This window comes from Vombatus ursinus, unplaced genomic scaffold (genome assembly GCF_900497805.2).
Source record: "Vombatus ursinus unplaced genomic scaffold, bare-nosed wombat genome assembly UNPS02006779.1, whole genome shotgun sequence".
NCBI lineage: Eukaryota > Metazoa > Chordata > Mammalia > Diprotodontia > Vombatidae > Vombatus > Vombatus ursinus.
In genome coordinates, this window is record NW_020946557.1 from 11,878,468 (window position 1) to 11,898,041 (window position 19,574).

General features: G+C 34.3%; 1 protein-coding gene across 2 annotated transcripts in view; it reads right to left on the minus strand.

The window, feature by feature from the left end:
• Positions 1-19,574, minus strand: part of TBC1D32 (TBC1 domain family member 32) — a 232,465-nt gene that overhangs the window by 61,440 nt on the left and 151,451 nt on the right. For both annotated transcript variants that reach the window (XM_027848616.1, XM_027848617.1), the window contains exons 28-29: positions 19,265-19,348; positions 7,605-7,674 (exon numbers count right to left, since the gene is read on the minus strand). In XM_027848616.1, coding sequence (XP_027704417.1) covers positions 7,605-7,674; positions 19,265-19,348 — 154 coding nt within the window. The remainder of the gene's footprint in view (positions 1-7,604; positions 7,675-19,264; positions 19,349-19,574) is intronic.

Genomic DNA, 19,574 nt, shown 5'->3' on the forward strand with positions numbered 1-19,574 from the left:
GGCTACAGCCTAGGAAACCAGAAGCAGGCCTTGGGGGTGACTGAATCAGTAGTGTGAGTGGCTACTTCTGGAGAAGTCAGACCACAGACAGTAAGGGGGTCAGACAACTGGTCAGAAAAAGATTACGGGGTCCTTTGCTAGTACTGGGTACAGGATTCTGTTGCATTGCCCATATGAGGATCTGGGTCAGAGTACAGGTCAGGAAAATAGTAAACATACCTCTTCTTAAATCACACCACCTCAAAAGAACTGAAAGTTTATATACCCAGAGACCTATCTCTAAAAAAAAGCTGCACAAAAACCCTGAAGCTTGGAACTGTGCCCTCTCTACCCTGGGAGCACAACTCAATTTTAATATAAAGCTAAAAGGCAAGAAATCGGCTGGAAAAATGAACATGAAACAGAAAAAGATCATGATCATAGAAAGTTATTACAGTGACAGAGAAGATAAAACAAAAAATCAGAAGACAACAAAGTCAAAACTGCTATATCTAAAGCCTCAAAGAAAAAATCTGAATTGGTCTCAGGCCCAAAAAGAATTCCTGGAAGAGCTCAAAAAGGATTTTAAAAATCAAATAGGAGAGGGAGAGGAAAAATTGGGGACAGAAATGACAACAATGCAAGAAAATCATGAAAAAAGAACCAACAGCGTGGTAAAGGAGACACAAAAAAACAGTGAAGAAAATAACACCTTAAAAAACAGAATAGGCCAAATGGTAAAAAGGCACAAAAATCCAATGAAGAGAAGAATGTCTTAAAAAGCACATTTGGCCAAATGAAAAAAGATACACAAAAATTCACGGAAGAAAAAACTCCTTAAAAAGCAGACTTGGCCACACGGGAAAAGATGTACAAAAACTGACTGAAGAAAAGAACTCCTTAAAAAGTAGAATTGGCCAAATGGAGAGGGAGGTACAAAAGCTCACTGAAGAAAATAATTCCTTAAAAATTAGAATTGGGCAAGTGGAAGCTAATGACTCTATGAGACGTCAAGAAGCAATAAAACAAGATCAAAAGAATGAAAAAAAAAAAAGAAGAAAATGTGAAATATCTCTTTGGAAAAAAAACAGTGACCTGGAAAATAGATCAAGTAAATATAATTTAAAAATTACTGGACTACCTGAAAGTCATGATCAAAAAAAGAGCTTAGACATTATCTTTCAAGAAATTATGAAGGAAAATTGCCCTGAGATTCCAGAACTAGAGAGTAAAATAGGAATTGAAAGAATCTACCAATCACCTCCTAAAAGAGATCCCAAAATGAAAACTCCCAGGAATATTATAGCCAAATTCCAGAGATCCCAGGTCAAGAAGAAAGTATTATTGAAAAAAAAAACCCAACACAGAATTTAGAACTTTCTACCTTAAAGGATAGGAGGACTTGGAATATGCTATTCCAGTGGGCAAAGGAGCTAGGATTACAATCAAGAATCACCTACCCAGCAAAACTGAGTATGATTATTCAAGTCAAAGATGAACATTCAGTGAAATAAAAGACTTTCAAGCATTCCTGATGAAAAGACCTAAGTTGAAAATTTGACTTTCAAATAAAAGATTCAAGAGAAGCTAAAGAGGTAAAAAAGAAAGAGAAATCATAAGGGACTCAATAAGGTTAAATTCTTTATAATCCTACATGGTAAGATGATACTTGTAGCTCATAAGAATTTTCTTTTTTTTTTTTTTTTTTTGCAGGCTGGATCTTTTTTAAATTTTTTTTTTCTTTTTTAGGTTAACATACACATTTTGAAAACAAAAGTTTCTCATTATTAAGGCAGAGAAGACTGCATGTTGACAGAGGGCAGGGATCTGAGTTTAATATAATAGAATGATTACCTAAAGACATTAAAATTAAGGGGTGAAAAAGAGGAATGCACTGGTAGAAGGGAAAAGGTAGAAGTAGAAGCACAAAAGAGCTGGAGGGGAAGATGGGGAAGGCGAGGGGACTGTGTGACACTCTTATTGGAAATGGCTCAAACAGGTAACAACATACACACTCAGTTGGGTATAGAAATCTATCTCATCTTAGAGGAAACTAGGAGAAGAAGAGGATAAGAGAAGGGTGGAGGGGGTGCTGATAGAAGGGAGGGCAGATTGTAGGAGGCAGCAGTCAGGAGCAAAACCCTGTTAAAGATGGACAGGGTGAAAGAAGACAGACAGTAGGATAAACAGGGAAATAGGATGGAGGGAAATAGGAATAATAACTGTGAAAAAAGTTTTTATAGTAAGTTTCTATGATATATATAGGGAGCTGAGTTAAATTTATTTTTTTTTAAAAAAAAGAGCCACTCCCCAATTATTAAATGATCAAAGGATATGAACAGGCAGTTTTCAAAGTAACCAAAACTACCTGTAGTCATACACAATATAAATCACTATGAATTAGAGAAACACAAATTAAAATAACTCTGAGGTACCACCCTACATCTATCAGATTGGCTAATTATGATAGAAAAGGAAAATTACAAATGTTGGAGGGGATGTGGGAAAACTGAGACACTACTGCACTACTGGTGGAGTTGTGAACAGATCCAACCTTGCTGTAGAGCAATTTGGAACTATGTCCAAAGAACTATAAAACCACACATACCCTTTGACTCAGCAATACAACTACTAGGGCTGTGTCCCAAAGAGATGAAAAACCAGAAAGAAAAAGTACCTATAAATATAAAAATATTTACAGGAGCTCTTTTAGTGGTGGCAAATAATTGGAAATTGAAAGAATGCCTGTCAATTGGGGAATAGCTGAACAAGTTGTGCTATGTGATTGTAATGAAATATTATTGTACTATGAGAAATAACAAGCAAGATGCTCTCAGAAAAACCTCGAAAGACTTACATGAACTAGTATAAAGTGAAATGAGCAGAACCAGGAGAATACTGTTCATAATAATAGCAGCAGGGTACAATGACCAGCTGTGAATAATTTAACTATTCTCACCAATACAATGATCCAAGACAATTCTTAAGCACTTTTGATTAAAAATGCTCTCCATCCTGAGAGAAAGAACTGATGGAGTCTGAATGTCGATCAAGGCATACTTTATTTTTCTTGTTTTTTGACGGGGCAAGGGGTCCTGTGTTTTCTTTCACAACATGAATAATATGGAAATAAGTTTTGCATGACTTCATATGTATAACCTACATTAAATTGCTTGTCTTCTCAACAAGGAGGAGAAGTGACAGAGACAGGTGGAAAATTTGGAATTCAACTTTTTAAAAACAAATGTTAAAAATGGTTTTACATTTAATTGGAGCAAAAATAGAATAATAAATAATTTTAAAAAAAGAATGAGTGGTTCAAAGAACCAGTAATAGAAACAATCAATAATTTCATTAAAGAGAATGGCAACAATGAGACAACATACCCATATTTGTGGAATGCAGCCAAAGTAGTTCTTGGGGGAAAATTTATATCTCTAAAGAAGTACTTCAATAAAAGAGAGAAAGAAGAGATCAATGACCTGGGCATGCCACTAAAAACAACGACAACGAAAAAAAAAACACACCACCACCAACAAAAAAACTAGTAAAAGGACAAATTAAAAATCCCCAATTAAACACCAAATTGGAAATGCTGAAAACTTGTGAAGAATTGAAAGTAAAAAATTGAACTAATAAATAAAAATAAGATCTGGATTTATTAAAAAAATTAACTAGATAAACATTTGGTTAATGTGTTTAAAAAAATGAAAGAAGAAAACCAAATTATATTCCTATTGAAAACACTAGAAAGCATAGGGATAAATAAGCCTTTCTTAAAATAAGTGTTACCTATCTAAAGCCAAGGGTAAGTATTATCTGTTCTGGGGATAAACTTGCAGCTTCCCCATAAGATCAAAAATGAAACAAAGATGTCCATTACCACCACCTTTATCCAGTATTATGCTAGAAATACCAACTATAGCAGACAAGAAAAAATTTGAAGGAATAAAAATAGTTCACGAGGAAACAAAATTATCACTCTTTGTAGATAACATGATGGTATAACTAGAGAACCTAGAAAGTCAACTAAAAAGTAGTTGAAAGAATTAACAACTTCAACAAAGTTGCAGGCTATAAAATAAACCACAAAAATCATCAACATTTCCATATATTACTAACAAAACCCAGCTGCAAGAGATAGAAAGAGAAATACCAACTAAAATAACTACAGACACTACAAAATACTTGAGAGTCTATCTGCTAAGACAAACCCAGGAACTATATGAACATAATTACAAAATATTCATTACACAAATAATTCTACCTAAGTTAATTTACTCAGTGCCACATCAATCAAACTATTAAAAATTATTTTAAAGAGCTACAAAAAATAATGACTAAATTCATCTGGAAGAACAAAAGACCAGGAATATCAAAGAAATCAGTGAAACAAAGTGTGAAGGAAGGTGGCTTGGTAGTAACAGATCTCAAACTGTATTATAAAGCTGTAATCATCAAAATAACCTGGTATTGGCTAAGAAATACAATGGTGGATCAGGGAAATAGATTAGGTACATAATACCCAGTAGTAAATGACCATAAGTAATTTAATGTTAAACATATTCAAAGATCCAATCTTTGGGGTTAAGAACTCACCATTTGACAAAAATTGCTAGGAAAAATGTAAAGCAGTTTGATAGAAACTAGGCATTGACCAACATCTCAAACCGTATACCAAGATAAGGTCAGAATAAATAAATTATTTAGACATAAAGGGTAATATCATAAATGAATTAGGAGATCATGGAAAAATGTACCTGCCAGATTTATGGATAAGGGAAGAATTTATGACTAAATAAGATAGGATCATAGGAAGCAAAACAGATAATTCTAATTATATGAAATAAAAAAAGAAAAACAAAACTTTTGCACAAACAAATACAGTCAAAATTAGGATACAGGAAACTGGGGGGAAATTTTGCAACAAGTTTCTCTAATAAAGGCTTCATTTCTCAAATATGTAGAGATTTGAGCCAAATTAATAAAAAATAAGAGCAATTCCCTAGTTGATAAATGGTCAAAGGATATGAACACGCTACCAAAAGTCACTTGAAAAATGCCCTAAATCTCTACTGATTAGCAAAATGCAAATTAAAACAACTCTGAAATATCACCCCACACTATCAGATTGGCTAACATGACAAAAAAGGAAAATGAAAAATGCTGGAGAGGATATGAAAAAATTGGGACACTAATGCACTACTGATAGAATTATGAACTAGTCCAACCATTCTGGAGAACAATTTAGAACTATGCACAAAGAGCTTCAAAATTGTTTATACCATTTGACTCAGCAAAACCACCACTACTATGTTTTCATCCCAAAGAGATTAAAAAAAAAAAAAGGGAAAAGAACCTATTTGAACAAAAATTTTTATAGCAGCTCTTTTAGAGTAACAAAGAATTGAAATTTGAGAGGATGGCCACTAATTGGGGGATGGCTGAACAAGTTATTGCATATGATTGTGATGGAATATTATTGCACTGTAAGAAATGATTAGCAGGATGTTCTCAAAAATACCTGTGAGGATTTCTATCAACTCATGCAAAGTGAAGTGAGCAGAACCAGGAGAACATTGTACACAGTAACAGCAACATCGTAAGTATGATCAACTGTGAAAAACTTAGCTACTCTGATACGGACAATGATCCAAAGGACCCATGATGAAACATACTATCCACCTACAGAGAGAGAACTGGTAAAATATAAATGCAGATTGAAGAATTTTTTTGGTTTTCTTTTTCTTTTCTTTGTGTTTTCTTTTTAAACACAGCTAAAATAGAAATGTTTTACATCACTTTACTTGTATAATTGATATAAAATTGCCTGCCTTCTCAAAGGGGGGTATGAGGGAGAGATAGAATTTGGAGCTTAAATTTTTTAAAGAACTTAATTTTTTTTACATGTAATTAAGAAATATTTAATGAAATAACTAAAAAATATTTTTAAAATAATTTGGGAGAGCCCTAAATGTCAGTGGAATGTCTGGATTTTATGCTTGAGGAAACGGGAAGCCATTAAAGACTTTTAAACAGGGAAGTATAAGATGATCAACCCTATTTTAAGGAAGAGTAATCTCATAGTAATATATAAAACTGGTTAGAGGAAGGAAGGACGGGAGGCAGGGAGGTCAGTTAGAAAACAAGCACAAGAGTTATCAATGGATTGAACCAGTGATAACAGTAGAAATTGGAACATATTCAAGAGATAGTGTTGTAGAATATACAGGATTTAGTGATCTTATGTGAAGTTGAAGGAGAAGGGAGACAGAGATTGCAGTGAAATTTTGCAACAGGATTAAGATATAAGATGATAGGGTCAATAGGGAAACTGGGAGGAATAGCCAGTTGTGGGAGAGGGATTGAGAAAAATGTTCAATTTGAGACAAATTTAGTTTGTAGTGCTACTGAATATCCACCAAGAGACAATATTAAGAGGAAGGAAAAGGAGGAAAAGAAGTAGGAATAAAAGATGAATGGACAGAGATAAAAGAACCAAATTAGGATGGTGTGAAAAGAGGCCAAGAGATCAAAGGGTTTCAAGAAGGAGAATATTGTCACCTTGGTCAAACAATACAGAGAGATCAAAAAAGAAAAATGTGAATAATTTAATGGATTACAAGGTCATTGGGGATTTTTAAGAATGGAGTTTCAGATGAGTGGTGGAAATGGCTGCCATATTGCAAGGGATTAAATAATAAAAGGGTAGTGAGAAAGTAGAGGCAGCAAGTGTGAAGTACTCTCAAGAAGTATAATAGTAGAGGAATGGGGGGACAATGGGTAGGTAGTTCAAAGCCATAGTGAATTCTAGTGGTGGTTTTATCCTAATCTAATACACTCTATGAAGTACTGGAGTTGGAATTAAAGACCTATCAGATTTTGGAGAGGGGCTTATAAATTATCTGTTACACAATACCCAACTGATGAACAAGACTCAGAGATGCTAAGTAACATATGTAAGTACACATAGGCAATCAGTGGCAAAGTGAGGAAAAATAACAAAAATCTTAAATTTTTATAATACTTTATGCTTTCAAAATGCTTTCATACAAATTATCTTATTTGATCCTCTGAAGGCATGAACAGTATTATTATCCTGGTTTTATAGAGGTGATTCTCTGAGGGTCAGGATTCTTAACTACCAGGTCAGCATATTATACTTATTTTTTCTCTAGCAGAGTATAACTTTAAAATTATGAAACCCAACTACATTAATTCCAATTCATTAATTTTAATTTGTGCATTTATTTTTAAGGCATTTACTGTGCTCATCACCATAGAATGCCAATTAGAAGTAATTATATTTTTAGAAAATAGGTAGTACTATGCTATTATATACTGATTTTAAAATGCTATATTTGGAAAGAACTAACAGTGATACAGGTTTAAATATGTTGCAATTGGCTTCTAGAATAATGATGAAGAGTTTTAGTTTGCAAAGATCATTTAATGATGTACTAATATCTTTAAAAAAACAAATTTTTGTTTCATTTTCTTAAAGATGAACTCTAATTTAAATGATACAAAATAGTGAGGTGTTAAATTAAATATTATTAAACATACTCCAGGCAGATAAAACAAAATCAGAAAATACACAAGAGAGATAGTTTCAAAAAGTATACCTGACTGTCATTTTAATGCCAAGCTGCTGCACAGATGAAAGACTTTCATTCTCCACATTTGCATCAATAGCTAAAAACAACAGAAAACTGAGTCATAAAAATGAATTAAAGCCTGAATAATAATCACATTTAATTGGAAATTGATGAAAGCAATATTTTTACATATTTTAAAGTGAAATTTGAAAAGACTGATGAATTTGTACTCTAAATGCCATCATTTTATTTTCAAATGACTTAACATAAAACTTCACATAATTACATTCTGTCATAAAAAGGCATTTAAAATTACATTAAAAATAAGATGTGATCTATTACACTTTTTTCTGTTTTACTGGGCTGTATATTTTCTAGCACATACAAATATCAAACTGAAAACAATATAAAAACATTGCACTTTCACCTAGCAATGCACCAAACTACAATCTTCAAAATTTTTGAGTAGAATCTAATATGATCTGCTCATTTATCTCAATATTTAAAAGCAAAACTGTATTTCATATAATTTACAGGTTTAAATCTTTTAAAAGTAATCCATACTCCTATTTATGTGTTATACTCAAAGATTTGATATTACCATATGTTACATACTTGTTTAAGAGATTAAACAGTAAATCTTAAATAATACTGATTTACATAAGTAGTTTATCAATATCTTACAAATGGGCAATAGTTAATAATGAAAGTTTGTTTTGGGTTTTTTTTTTTTTTTACCAAAAATTGTAACAGTAATAGCTCACCATTATATGGTAGTTTCCTTACAATACTCCTGTAGGGTATATAGTGCCCCTGTAGGGTATGTAGTAGTCCCATTTTACAGATGAGGAAACTAGGGCACATAGCTAATAAGTAGCTAGGACTCAAAACCCAGTTTCTCTGATTCCAAATTTAGTGCTTTATTCACATCATGGTGAATAGAATGTTCTGCTGTAAGAGAACTTAAATGATGTGGAGCTCAGAGGGTAGGTTGGGATAAACCCCATTTTAGGAAGATAATTATAGGATGATAATGGCCTGAAATATATTCTTTATTCTCTAAACTCCTTAAAAGGGGTTCTTCATGGCATTCTAGAATTTAGGATGACAGGTAGGTGATGCAGTGGATTCAGCACTCGGCCTGGAGTCAGGAAGACCTGAGTTCAAATCTGGACTCAGACACTTATAGCTGTGTGAACCTGGGCAAGTCACTCAACGTAACCCTGTTTGCCTCAGTTACCTCCTCTGTAAAATGAGATGGAGAAGGAAATGGCAAACCACTCCATTATCTTTGCCAAGAAAACCCCAAAAGGGGTCATGAAGAATAGAATACGACTGAAACTACTGAACAACAACAAAGAATTTAGGAGAGCACACTGTTTCCTTAATAAACTAGAAGTGGATAGAGTGTCACACTTAATATGATTCAGAATTTACTGAGAATTTTTTCCTAGTGTCTAAAGGATTTCTTCTGATGAGAATAAAGGAATGGAAAAATATGGCTATTACCACATGTAAATACCCCCCTCCCATCAAGTATTTGTGCCAGTCATATCACAAGAACAATAAGGACAAAAGCCTAGGTTGAGACTATTCTGGTTTAATGTGTACCAACCAGTTTGACTGAAAATATCTCAGTATGGAAAAATACAATAATAATTTGATAAAATGTTACCTGTGCAGCTAAAATTGTCATTGAAATATTCTACTGGGGACCATACGCACAGTTTTATTTTGTCATTAAAATTTTTTCTTTCATGTTGATATGTGGTTAGATGCAATAAAATATTTGACTCCCCAAACTGTTTTTTTTGTAGTATAATGGAAATTAGAAAAAAATAAATATTCAAAAGCATACTCATAATTGATATCTGAAAGGGTAACTGAACGTAATTCATAAGACGTATTTGAACTTAAAATGTTCTGTTTGTCAATCAATAAAGCAACAAAGATTTATTAAGTAGGTTCTGTGTGCTAGGTTCCATACTCAGCACTGAGGATACAAATACAAAAAATATTAAACAATCTTTACTCTTAAGGTGTTTACATATGAAACCAAATTAATTCTAATCATCACTTCCAATAATCATGTTAAGTCCTTTAAAATTAAAAAATGACCTCTTTGAAGCATTCAAATCTGACTACCCTACCTCCATTGTGAAACTGTCCTCTCTCCTGGATTTCACAATATTCCATTGTCATGGCTCTACTTCAATGAATATTCTTTCTATGCTCTTATTACTCCTTCCAATTATTCCTTCTACCCTCTACATGTGGCCATTGTCCAATACTAGTCTTCAACATCGTGATCTTCCACTCTTCACTCTCTCCCCTGTAAATCACATCTGCTTTTTTATTTTTTACTTCAACTGTGCAACCACGTGCAAGTCATTTAACTTATCTTAGCCTCTGTTTCCTCATCTATAAAATAAAAATAACAACTAGAACATTTACCTTAAGAGTTGTTGTAAGAATAAGATGAGCTGATGTATGTAATTACTTTGAAAACTTTAAGAAGTGTATATAAGTGTCAGTTATCATTCTCATCATCATCATCAACAGTCACCTCTATTAGGTTCTATCCTGAGTCCCCTGGCTCTGAGCTGACCTTTTACCTTTTCTTGCCCAGAAACAAAAGTCCATGCCACTTTATAGGCATCTCTGTACTATGCTGACTTAGCACTCACCCACCCTGTTCCAGTTCCCCTATCCTCATTAGAAGGTATGCTACTTGAGGGCAAAACTTGCCTTGCTTGCTTATATTTGAATGCCAACACTCATCATAGTACCTGGCTTGTAGTAAATGCTTAAAAGATATTCATATTCTTCATCTCTCTATCTTTTTCTCAATCACTCTAAAATCTATATGTCTAGACTTGATTTCTACTATTGGTTTCAATCTCATACCTCTTGTGAAATTTCTCCTACTATGCACATGAGTATTCTACTGTTGCTAAAAATGCAACATGTCTAAAATAAAATTTCTCTCTCACAAAACCAGCATCACCTCTGGCTTCTATAGTTCTATTAATGTTCTCCCAATAATCTTGATTCCACCCTCATTTTCTATTCCTACCAATATTCTCCCACTCAACCCTTAAATTTATCCTTGATTCTATCCTCATTTCTAACACCACCATAAACATTATCCAAATCCCATTAATTTTGCCTTTGTAATATATTTCTCATATATCTCTGGCTATTACTACCACTTTAATCTAGGTAACCATCATTTTAAGACTAAGTGAATGCCACAGTCTCCTTAATGTTCTCCCTTCTTCTAGTCTTTATTCTTTCCAACTCAATATCAGAAATTTTTCTTAAAACATATGAGCTCTTTTCTGCATTAAATTTTGTGCCTTCTAACTGGCATCCAATCTGATCATTTGGGCAGTTTGGCCCCCATCTACCGGTTCCTATCACCAGCCTCCATCTACAACCAACTATCAGGTCAAGCCCTGTCAGGCTCTACTCCTGCCTTCCTCCTTAATTGAATATAGTTTCTTGTTAGAGGTCTTTTAAATCTCCTATCTTGGGGCAAAAAAGCCATCCTTGGTCTACTGTGCCCTGAGGCAAAAATCCTCTTATTCCTTCCTTACAGATTATATCATTATAAATATTTGTATTTAGCACTGTGCCTAGATGAGGGAGTTTGTGGGAAGAAAAGACGCAGCATAAGACATGGCTCCATAACTTCAAAAAGCTTAAAATCTTGTAGGACCACCAACATAACTCACCTGGAGTGACAGATATAAGGGAATATAATAAAACACTTAATTATTTTGTATAGACTGTATGTACGCCAGAAGTTCAAAAGAAAGGGAGATGAAAGAGGTGACAGAATGACCAAGGAAGACTACACAGAAAAGCACATGGATAACTGGAGGGCAAAAGAAAAATAATCATAAGTGAAAAGAAATGACATAAGTGAAGAGCAGGCAGGTAGGGATAAGCAAGGCACACTGACTCCCACTCTAACCCCAGCAGAATATAAATTCCTGAAGGGCCCTGAATTTTATTTTTATTACTGTATCCCTAGTACCAAGCAAAGTGCATTGTCCATGGTAGGTACTTACATATCCCATAGTTATCTCCAACCCTATGATTCTATGTCCAACAAGTGGGAACCATCTACCCTCCAAATATCTCTATTTCTATTGACAATACTAACTTCCTTTAGTTACACAGATTCATAACTTTCGCTCTTCCCTCTCTATAAAATGCCACATCTAATCAGCTTCTGAGTTGGTCTTATCACCATATTTCTAGTATCTGTCTTCTCTGTCTCTCTAACATTCTGTGATGAAGACCTAAACTGTGTGAATGCAATTCTTTTCATATATTTTGTATTTACTTACTTGTATATACACTGTTGGGCAACTGGGTTACTCAGTGGATAGAGTACCAGGTCTGGAGTCAGGAAGACATCTTCCTGAGTTTAAATCTGCCCTCTGACACTTACTAGCTGTGTGATCCTGGGCAAATCACTTATTCCTGTTTGCCTCAGTTTCCTCATCCGTAAAATGAGCTGGAGAAGGAAATAGCAAACCACTCTAGTATCTCTGCCAAGAAAACCCCAAAAGAGATCATGAAGAGTCAGACACAACTGAAAAACTATGCAACAACAACATACATACTACCCTGACTCCATTCTTTTACCCCAACTCTCAGTAGAATGAAAGCTTAAGGCAGAGATAGTTTTGTTTCTGTCTTTATTTCCCTAGCTCCTAACATAATACCTTGCTCCCCACCCTACTTCACTCTCCATTTTTTTTAATTAGACCTATCTTTTCTTAGTGAGAAATCCCCTCTCTCCATGCAGGCCAGAATCTGTTCTACAGCTTATTTTTGCCTGGAGCACTGAGAGGTTAAATGCCTAGTCCAGGGTCACATAGACACTGTGTATCAGGTTAAATACTTTGCACAGTCTGTCCTCTGAGCTTGAGTCTTTCATCACTAATTGACTATTGAACATTTCAAACTGTTTCTTCTGTACACATCTCAAATTCAACATAGACCAAACTAATAATCTTCCCTGCCCTCACCCCCCAAACCCACCCCTCTTCTAAACTTTTCTGTTCTTATCAAGGCACCGCTATCTTTACAATCTCCTAGGTTTAAAAATCTTAGTGTTATCCTCAATTCCTCATTCTTCCTCACCACAGATATCCAGTTAGTTGCCAAATCTTGCTGTTTTTACCTTCATATGTCTCACATTTGAAGCCTTTTCTCCACTCACCCAGCTACTACCTTGGTTCAGGCCCTTAACACAGCTCAACTAGATTCTTTCAACAGCATCCAATTGGTCCCTGCCTCAAGTCTCTCACCACTCCATCCAATACACTACAGCCAAAGGAATTTTCCTTAGGTGTAGATATGACCATGTTAACCTCCTGCCCCCTTCAACTCAATTAGCTCCAGTGGTTATCTATTGTCTCTAAGTTATAATATAAACTACTCAGCTTAGATTTTTAAATCTTATACAACCTGGGCCTCACCTATCTTTGCTGCCTCACTGGACATTAATCCCCTTGTTGCCCCTCTACAATCTAGTCAAACTGGTCTTCTCTCTCTTTCACACGACAGTCCATTTCTTTTCTCTGTGTCTTTGCACTGGCTCTTCCACATGCTTGGAGTGCACTCCCTCCTTCTTCCTCAAAGGATCTCTCTACTCCCTTAAAATACAATCAAAATAAACCAGTAAGGGTGGAGCCCAGATGGCAGAGAAAAGGGAACAACTTGCCTGAGCTCTCCCTAAAACCCCTCTGAACACTTTAAAATAATGCCATAAAACAATTCCTAAAGAGACAGAACCCACAAAAGGATGGCGTGAAATAATTTTCCAGCCAAAGACAACTTAAGAGGTCAGCAGGAAAGGTCTGTCGCACCTGGGTAAGAGTGGAGCACAATCCAGCACAAGCCAGGCCAGTGCAGTCTGGGCCCCAGCAAACCAGGAACAGGCCTTGGGAGCTACTCAATCAGCAGTGGCAGCAGCTGCTTCTGGACCTCTCAGCCCAAAGACAGTAAGAGGGTTGAGTTACTGATCATAAAGAGATTACAGGAGTCTCTTTGCTGGTCCTAGGGGCAGGATTCTGCTGCTTTACCCATACTCAGATCTGGGTCAGACTAAACCAGGTTGAGGGTTAAGTGACAGGCCTCAAACCTGTTGGTGAGTAAGGGGGATATCTACCCCAAGCACATGAAGACTTTCACAGCTGGAATAAGCAGATGAGAACAATTTGTTCCAATGATCGTGAAGTCAGATGAAGAAGGCTCCATGGAGTGCTCAGAGCTTGGTGAGGCATCAAAGACGCCAAGGTCATCCATCCACTGTAACCTAGATCATCATCAGTTATTTTGACTTTTGTCCTGCCACTGGACTTCAATGACTCAGGAAAAGAGAGTGAGGATGATGACTTTGTGCAACTCTAGCTCATGAAATCCAATTTACACATAAATCAAGACATCATCTGTGATGTCATTAGTTTTCTTCAAAAACAAAACCAAATATCTATTACAGATATATACATATATTGCATACTCAGTAATTATTTCCTGAAAGAATTTTTAAAAAATAATACTTTTTACTTATATTTAAAATGAAGTCAGACAACAGATGGAAGTTTTCACTTTCCCACTTTCCATTCTCTGAAGACACTATGAAAGGGATAGCAAAATAAAGCTCTAAAAAGTTCTAAAAGTGTCAACTCAAAATGCCATATGTTTTGTATGTCATGTCTGTTTACCCAAGTTTAATTCAGGCAGAATTTGTACAAAAATCAAAGAATATTGTTTAGAAAGAAAAAGCATTTAACCTATAAATATCTGAAGGACAAAAAATAGTTGAAAGAATATATTTAGTATGTGGTAAAATCATTCATTTCAGTCTGTTCTATTTTTAGTTCAATATACTAGGAAATATATAACAAAAAAATAAATTTATGCTATCTGGCACTTGGTTAATGGTGTGGAAAAATAAATTTTCAGGAGAGTAACAAATTTCTCCACTGGAGGATAAACCCATAGTTGAAAAAGCAGGAACTACTTTAATAGTTATCAACTTTTCTAAATGGTTGCCTGTATTTGTTGAAAGGTAAGAAAATTTTAACTTTAATCAAGAAGTCAGTGAGCCAAAACACTCACTTTGTGCCTTCATTTTTAGTATGTTTAGGTAGACATAAAACAGATAAAAAGTGGGGAGGGGGGAAGAAACTATCAGTTGGGGAAAACAGGAAAGGCCTCATGTGGAAGAAGATGTTTGAGATAAGACCTGAAGAAAACTGAAGATTCTGAGACGGAGCTGAGAAGGAAGTAAATTCCAGGCACACGGAACAGTAAGTAAAAAGTCATGGAAGTAAGAGATGGAATGTTATCACACAAGAACCAGAAAAGAAGGCTAGATTGGCTGGACTCCAGTGTATATGAAAGGGAATAATGTATAATAAGTGTGACTGAGGCCAAGTTGCAAAAGGATTTAAATGCCATACAGAGGTGTTTATATATGATTCTAAAGGCAGTCGGAAGTCACTGGAGTTTACTGAGTAGGAGAGTGACATGGTGCTTTGTGTATACTAGGAAGATCAGTTTGGCAGCTATGTGAAGGACAGAATATAGAAATGAGAGACTTGATTCAGGAAGACAAAGTAGGATACAACTACAATGTCCCAGGCAAAAACTGATGAGGGCCTGAACTAGAGTGGTGGCTGTATGATAGCGGTGTAGAGGCCTGACTTGAGAGATGTTGTGGACATAGATATGAGAAGACTTGGCAAGTCAGTAGATATATTGGGATAAGAGAGAAAAACTAAGGATGACTCTACGGTTGTAAATCTGGGTGACTGAAAGATTGGAATCCTTGGTACCCTTCACAGAAATACATTAGTTCAGGTGTGGTGAGTTGGGGGTAGGGGAGTAGGGAGGGAGATAAATATGATTAGTTCAGTTTCAGATGTGCTGAGTTTGAAACACTGTCAGGGCATTCAGATGGAAACGTCCAGTAGGCAGTTGGTAATGTATGACTACAGCTCAGGGAAGAGAAAAAAATCACTTATTTGGCTCTTGATATTACACTCTGTATTGGTATTTACATTTTTATTCACACATTTAGTCTCTCCAACTAGACTGCAAACTCCTTGAGTTAAGAACCATACTCCTCTATATTCTCAGAATCAGTGTTCTGTATTTACAGAAGGTAATTTTGGTGGTACATAGTAAATATGGCAGAGAGTTCCTGTGCTCAATAAACTTATACTTTAATTTTCTGAAGGAGGGATAATTCTCAACTCCCTGTTATATTTTAAACATTTGGTTAACAAGAATTTTGAGATGAAAGATAATTTTCTAAAAGAGTTATTTAATGTATTATTTTTAAGTGGCATTTAAAAAAATCCTTCTCCCAGTCAAGGTAGACCACTATACCAGAATATTAGCTTCACTTAAGATCTGTGCAGACATCTATAAGGAACTATAAATTGCAAATGTGTTAACTTTATCTATTCTTTCTTCTCTCTTAAGGGGATAAAGTCTAACTAAATTAATTTTTTTCACATTTGCAAATTTTATAATAGATTGAAATCCTGAGGGAATCAACAACAGATGGATGATTGTTATTCTAATTTCAGCTACCTGAGGGTTTAGAAAGTTGTCATTTTTAAAAAGATAATCAATTTCTCATTTTAGGAAACTTGGAAAACATTGAATCTATCTAATCAGGTTTTCTTTTGAAACACCTTTCATATTAAAAATAGCACTTTTTTGTTTGCAGTAAATAGGTAATTTATAATACCAAAATGTTGTCCCTTGGGCAAAAAAAAAAAAAGCAGAGGACAAATCATAAAGACATCTAAAGCCTTGGGCTAACAGTAATAATACCATCAACTTCAACATATCACCAAATTAAATATTAAAGAATTAATCAACAGAAGGTCATTTTATTTTTCCCATAATCTCAATTGTAATGAGTAGCTAATCAGTTATGGCCTTTAAGGAATTTTAACTCACATTCATTCTAAACACTTGCCCAGAGAACAAGCTGAAAAGCTAACATCTGAGATATCATTTGGCATGATTTAGTAATGATGCAGGAGGGCAGAAAACACATGAATGTTCACTGAGTAATCCATCTTGTTCAGTATTTAGAAAACTTGCATCTTGCAACAATAATTGTTTACTATATCCAAAAAAATTCAATGATATGTCAAAAGAGAGAAATTCTCATCAGTCAACATTTAGTAGAAAATATGACTTCTACTGGATGAGTTCACAACTCAGCCTTGTCTATGATACCCTCCTTGAATCTTCCAAAAAGTATCTACCCAATGCATATATGTTTGACATTTTGCTTATACCAGTACTACTGGAATTCTGTGGGAAAATTAATTTTTGCTAGAATAGTCAGGGAAAGCTTCAATAAAGTAAATTTTTTTTCATTAAAGTAAATTTTGACTTGGCTTTTAAGATGGGTTTAATTTCAATAGGTGGAGATAAAAGGAAGGGGATGGCAGGCATTGCATAAACAGTACTAATGAACTAGGCATGCAATTTTAAAAATTTATAAGTCTAGTAAGTTAATAAAAATATTTAATTTAAAGTGAAAGAACTAAAACTTTAGAAGTAGATAATAAGTAAAACAAAGGGTTGTGAAGACTAATAAACACTAGAAAAATATTAACTAAAATAAAAAAATGAAGGAAAAATAAAATTATTAAAATCTAAAATAAAAAAAGAGAAATTCACAATGGAGAGGAAATAAATTTACTAGAAAATATGATATCAGATCATATGGCAACAAAACAGAAAACTTTTAAGAAAGTATTAGTTACTAATAAAAAAATTAAATGCCAAAATGTGCTCAACAAGAAAGAGAGAACCTAAATAAAATGCTCACAAAATAAGAAATTGAGCAAGGAAAAAGTAAAATTTCATGGGAAATTAAAAATGACTGAAAACAACAACAACCAGGCTTGATGGATTTCCAAGTGATTTTTATCAAATAAAAGAACAAATAATTTTATGAGGTAGTTTTTAAAATTAAGAGAGTGGAGCCAAACTCCACTATGTCTGGAATGGTGTCTTTATTCACTACGAGTAGTTAAGAAACTGGGGCAGCAATTTGGCAGAAAACAGGTTTAGATCAGACTCCACTACCAGAAGAAATTCAAAACAGATAAATGATCCAAATATCAAAAGTGACCCCCTAAAAATAAAGCAGAGAATATAAAGTTATATCTTGTACAAATATATATAACATATTACTCTGTAACCAGTTGTGAGAAAGAGGAAATTATAAAAAAATATACATCTGATTATATTTTTTTTAAATGAAGACATAAGTATAAATAAAATAAGAAAAAATATAGGGATGAGTTAAAAATATTTGCATTAAAAACTGATATGTGACATCCAAATTGATTGGAAATGTTAAATTTAAACCCATTTCCTAACAGATAAGCAGAGAAATGATACAAATAATTTTTTAAAAATTCAAACTACTAACAGCCATTTGAAAAATCAGAAGAAGGCAGCTAATTGGCAGAGTGGATAGAGTGCTAGACTTTGAATCAGGAAGACCTGAGTTAAAATCCAGACTCAGATACTCAGACCCTAAGCAAGTCACTTAATCTCTGCTTCAGTTTCCGGATCTGTAAAATGCTTATAATAAGAACCCCTACCTTTCAGGGTTATTAAAGATAAAATGAAATAATGTTTGCAAAGTGTCTTGTAAATATTAAAGTGCTACATAATGCTAGTTAATATTACTATTATTATTTGCCTGTAGTCAAAAAAGACCTGAACTAAAATCTAACCTCAGGCACATATACCACCTGTGTGATCCTGGGCAAGTCACTTAATCTGCTTTAGTTTCTTCAACTGTAAAATGGGAATTAAAAAGAGCACTTATTTCCCAGAGCTTTTGTAAGGACCAAATGAGATAATATTTGTAAGGCACTTGGCTGATTCTCTTCTCTTCCCTATAAAAATGCAAAGTGAAACAGCACAGAGGTTATTACCTCAAACCTTTAAAACTAACAGGTAATGATCAAAGAGGGAAAAAAAAAACCAAGAATGGGTTGAAGATTATTAAAGAACCCCTTGCATTTTTTAATAACCTCCCTACTTCCTTTTCAACTTCCTCAGAATCTTTAATGTCTATCAAAAAATAAGCAAAAAAAGAGTAAAGGAAAAAAAAATTTAAAAAGCAGTTTATTTTGCTACTGGTTAGATGTGTTTGTTGATTTTTAGTGAAGAAGGATATTTTAAAAATCCAGCTAAAATCAGGTTTTAAAATTCAATTTTCAATGTTATATCTAAGAGGAAGCATAGTACTGGAGAGAGAGCTGACTGCAGAGTCAAGACAATGTCGGTTCATGTCCTGCCTCTCACACATATTCACTGTATGGCTGGCCAACTCATTTAACCTCTCAGTGCCTCTAGCAATTTTCTAAAACTAATCTGTAAAACAGTTGTGAGTCTGCTGGTTATAGTTTACTCACTGGGAGCTCCTTACATCAATAAATTCACAGGTCCAGCCTACCATTGAAGTTTACAGATCCCATATTAGCTACTTCTGCAAAATAAGATCTGCATCTCCCCACTTCATACTCTTCTAAAAATTCAAAAATATTACTGTTCTTATTAAATTGTATACATAAATGTTTACATTATGAAAACAGAGGTTGAATGTGTACCTTTATACTCAACAGCGGGAAAGTAGCAGTCAGATGGGTTTTCAGTGAGATTCAACACAAACTTTTCAAGCAATTCTGCCAAAACTATAATAAACAAGAAAACCATTAGGATGTTAGAATCACGAATGAAGCATGGTAATGCATCTATAAATTACAAACATAGGCAACAAACGTAATTTGAACCATTGTAGAGTTAGAATGTGAGGTAGAAATTAAAACCACACTGTTTTGGAATTCATAACAACATTTCAGATTTAAATTAAATTTTGATAGCTTTACTGAGAATCCATTCAATGTAAAACTTTTGAAA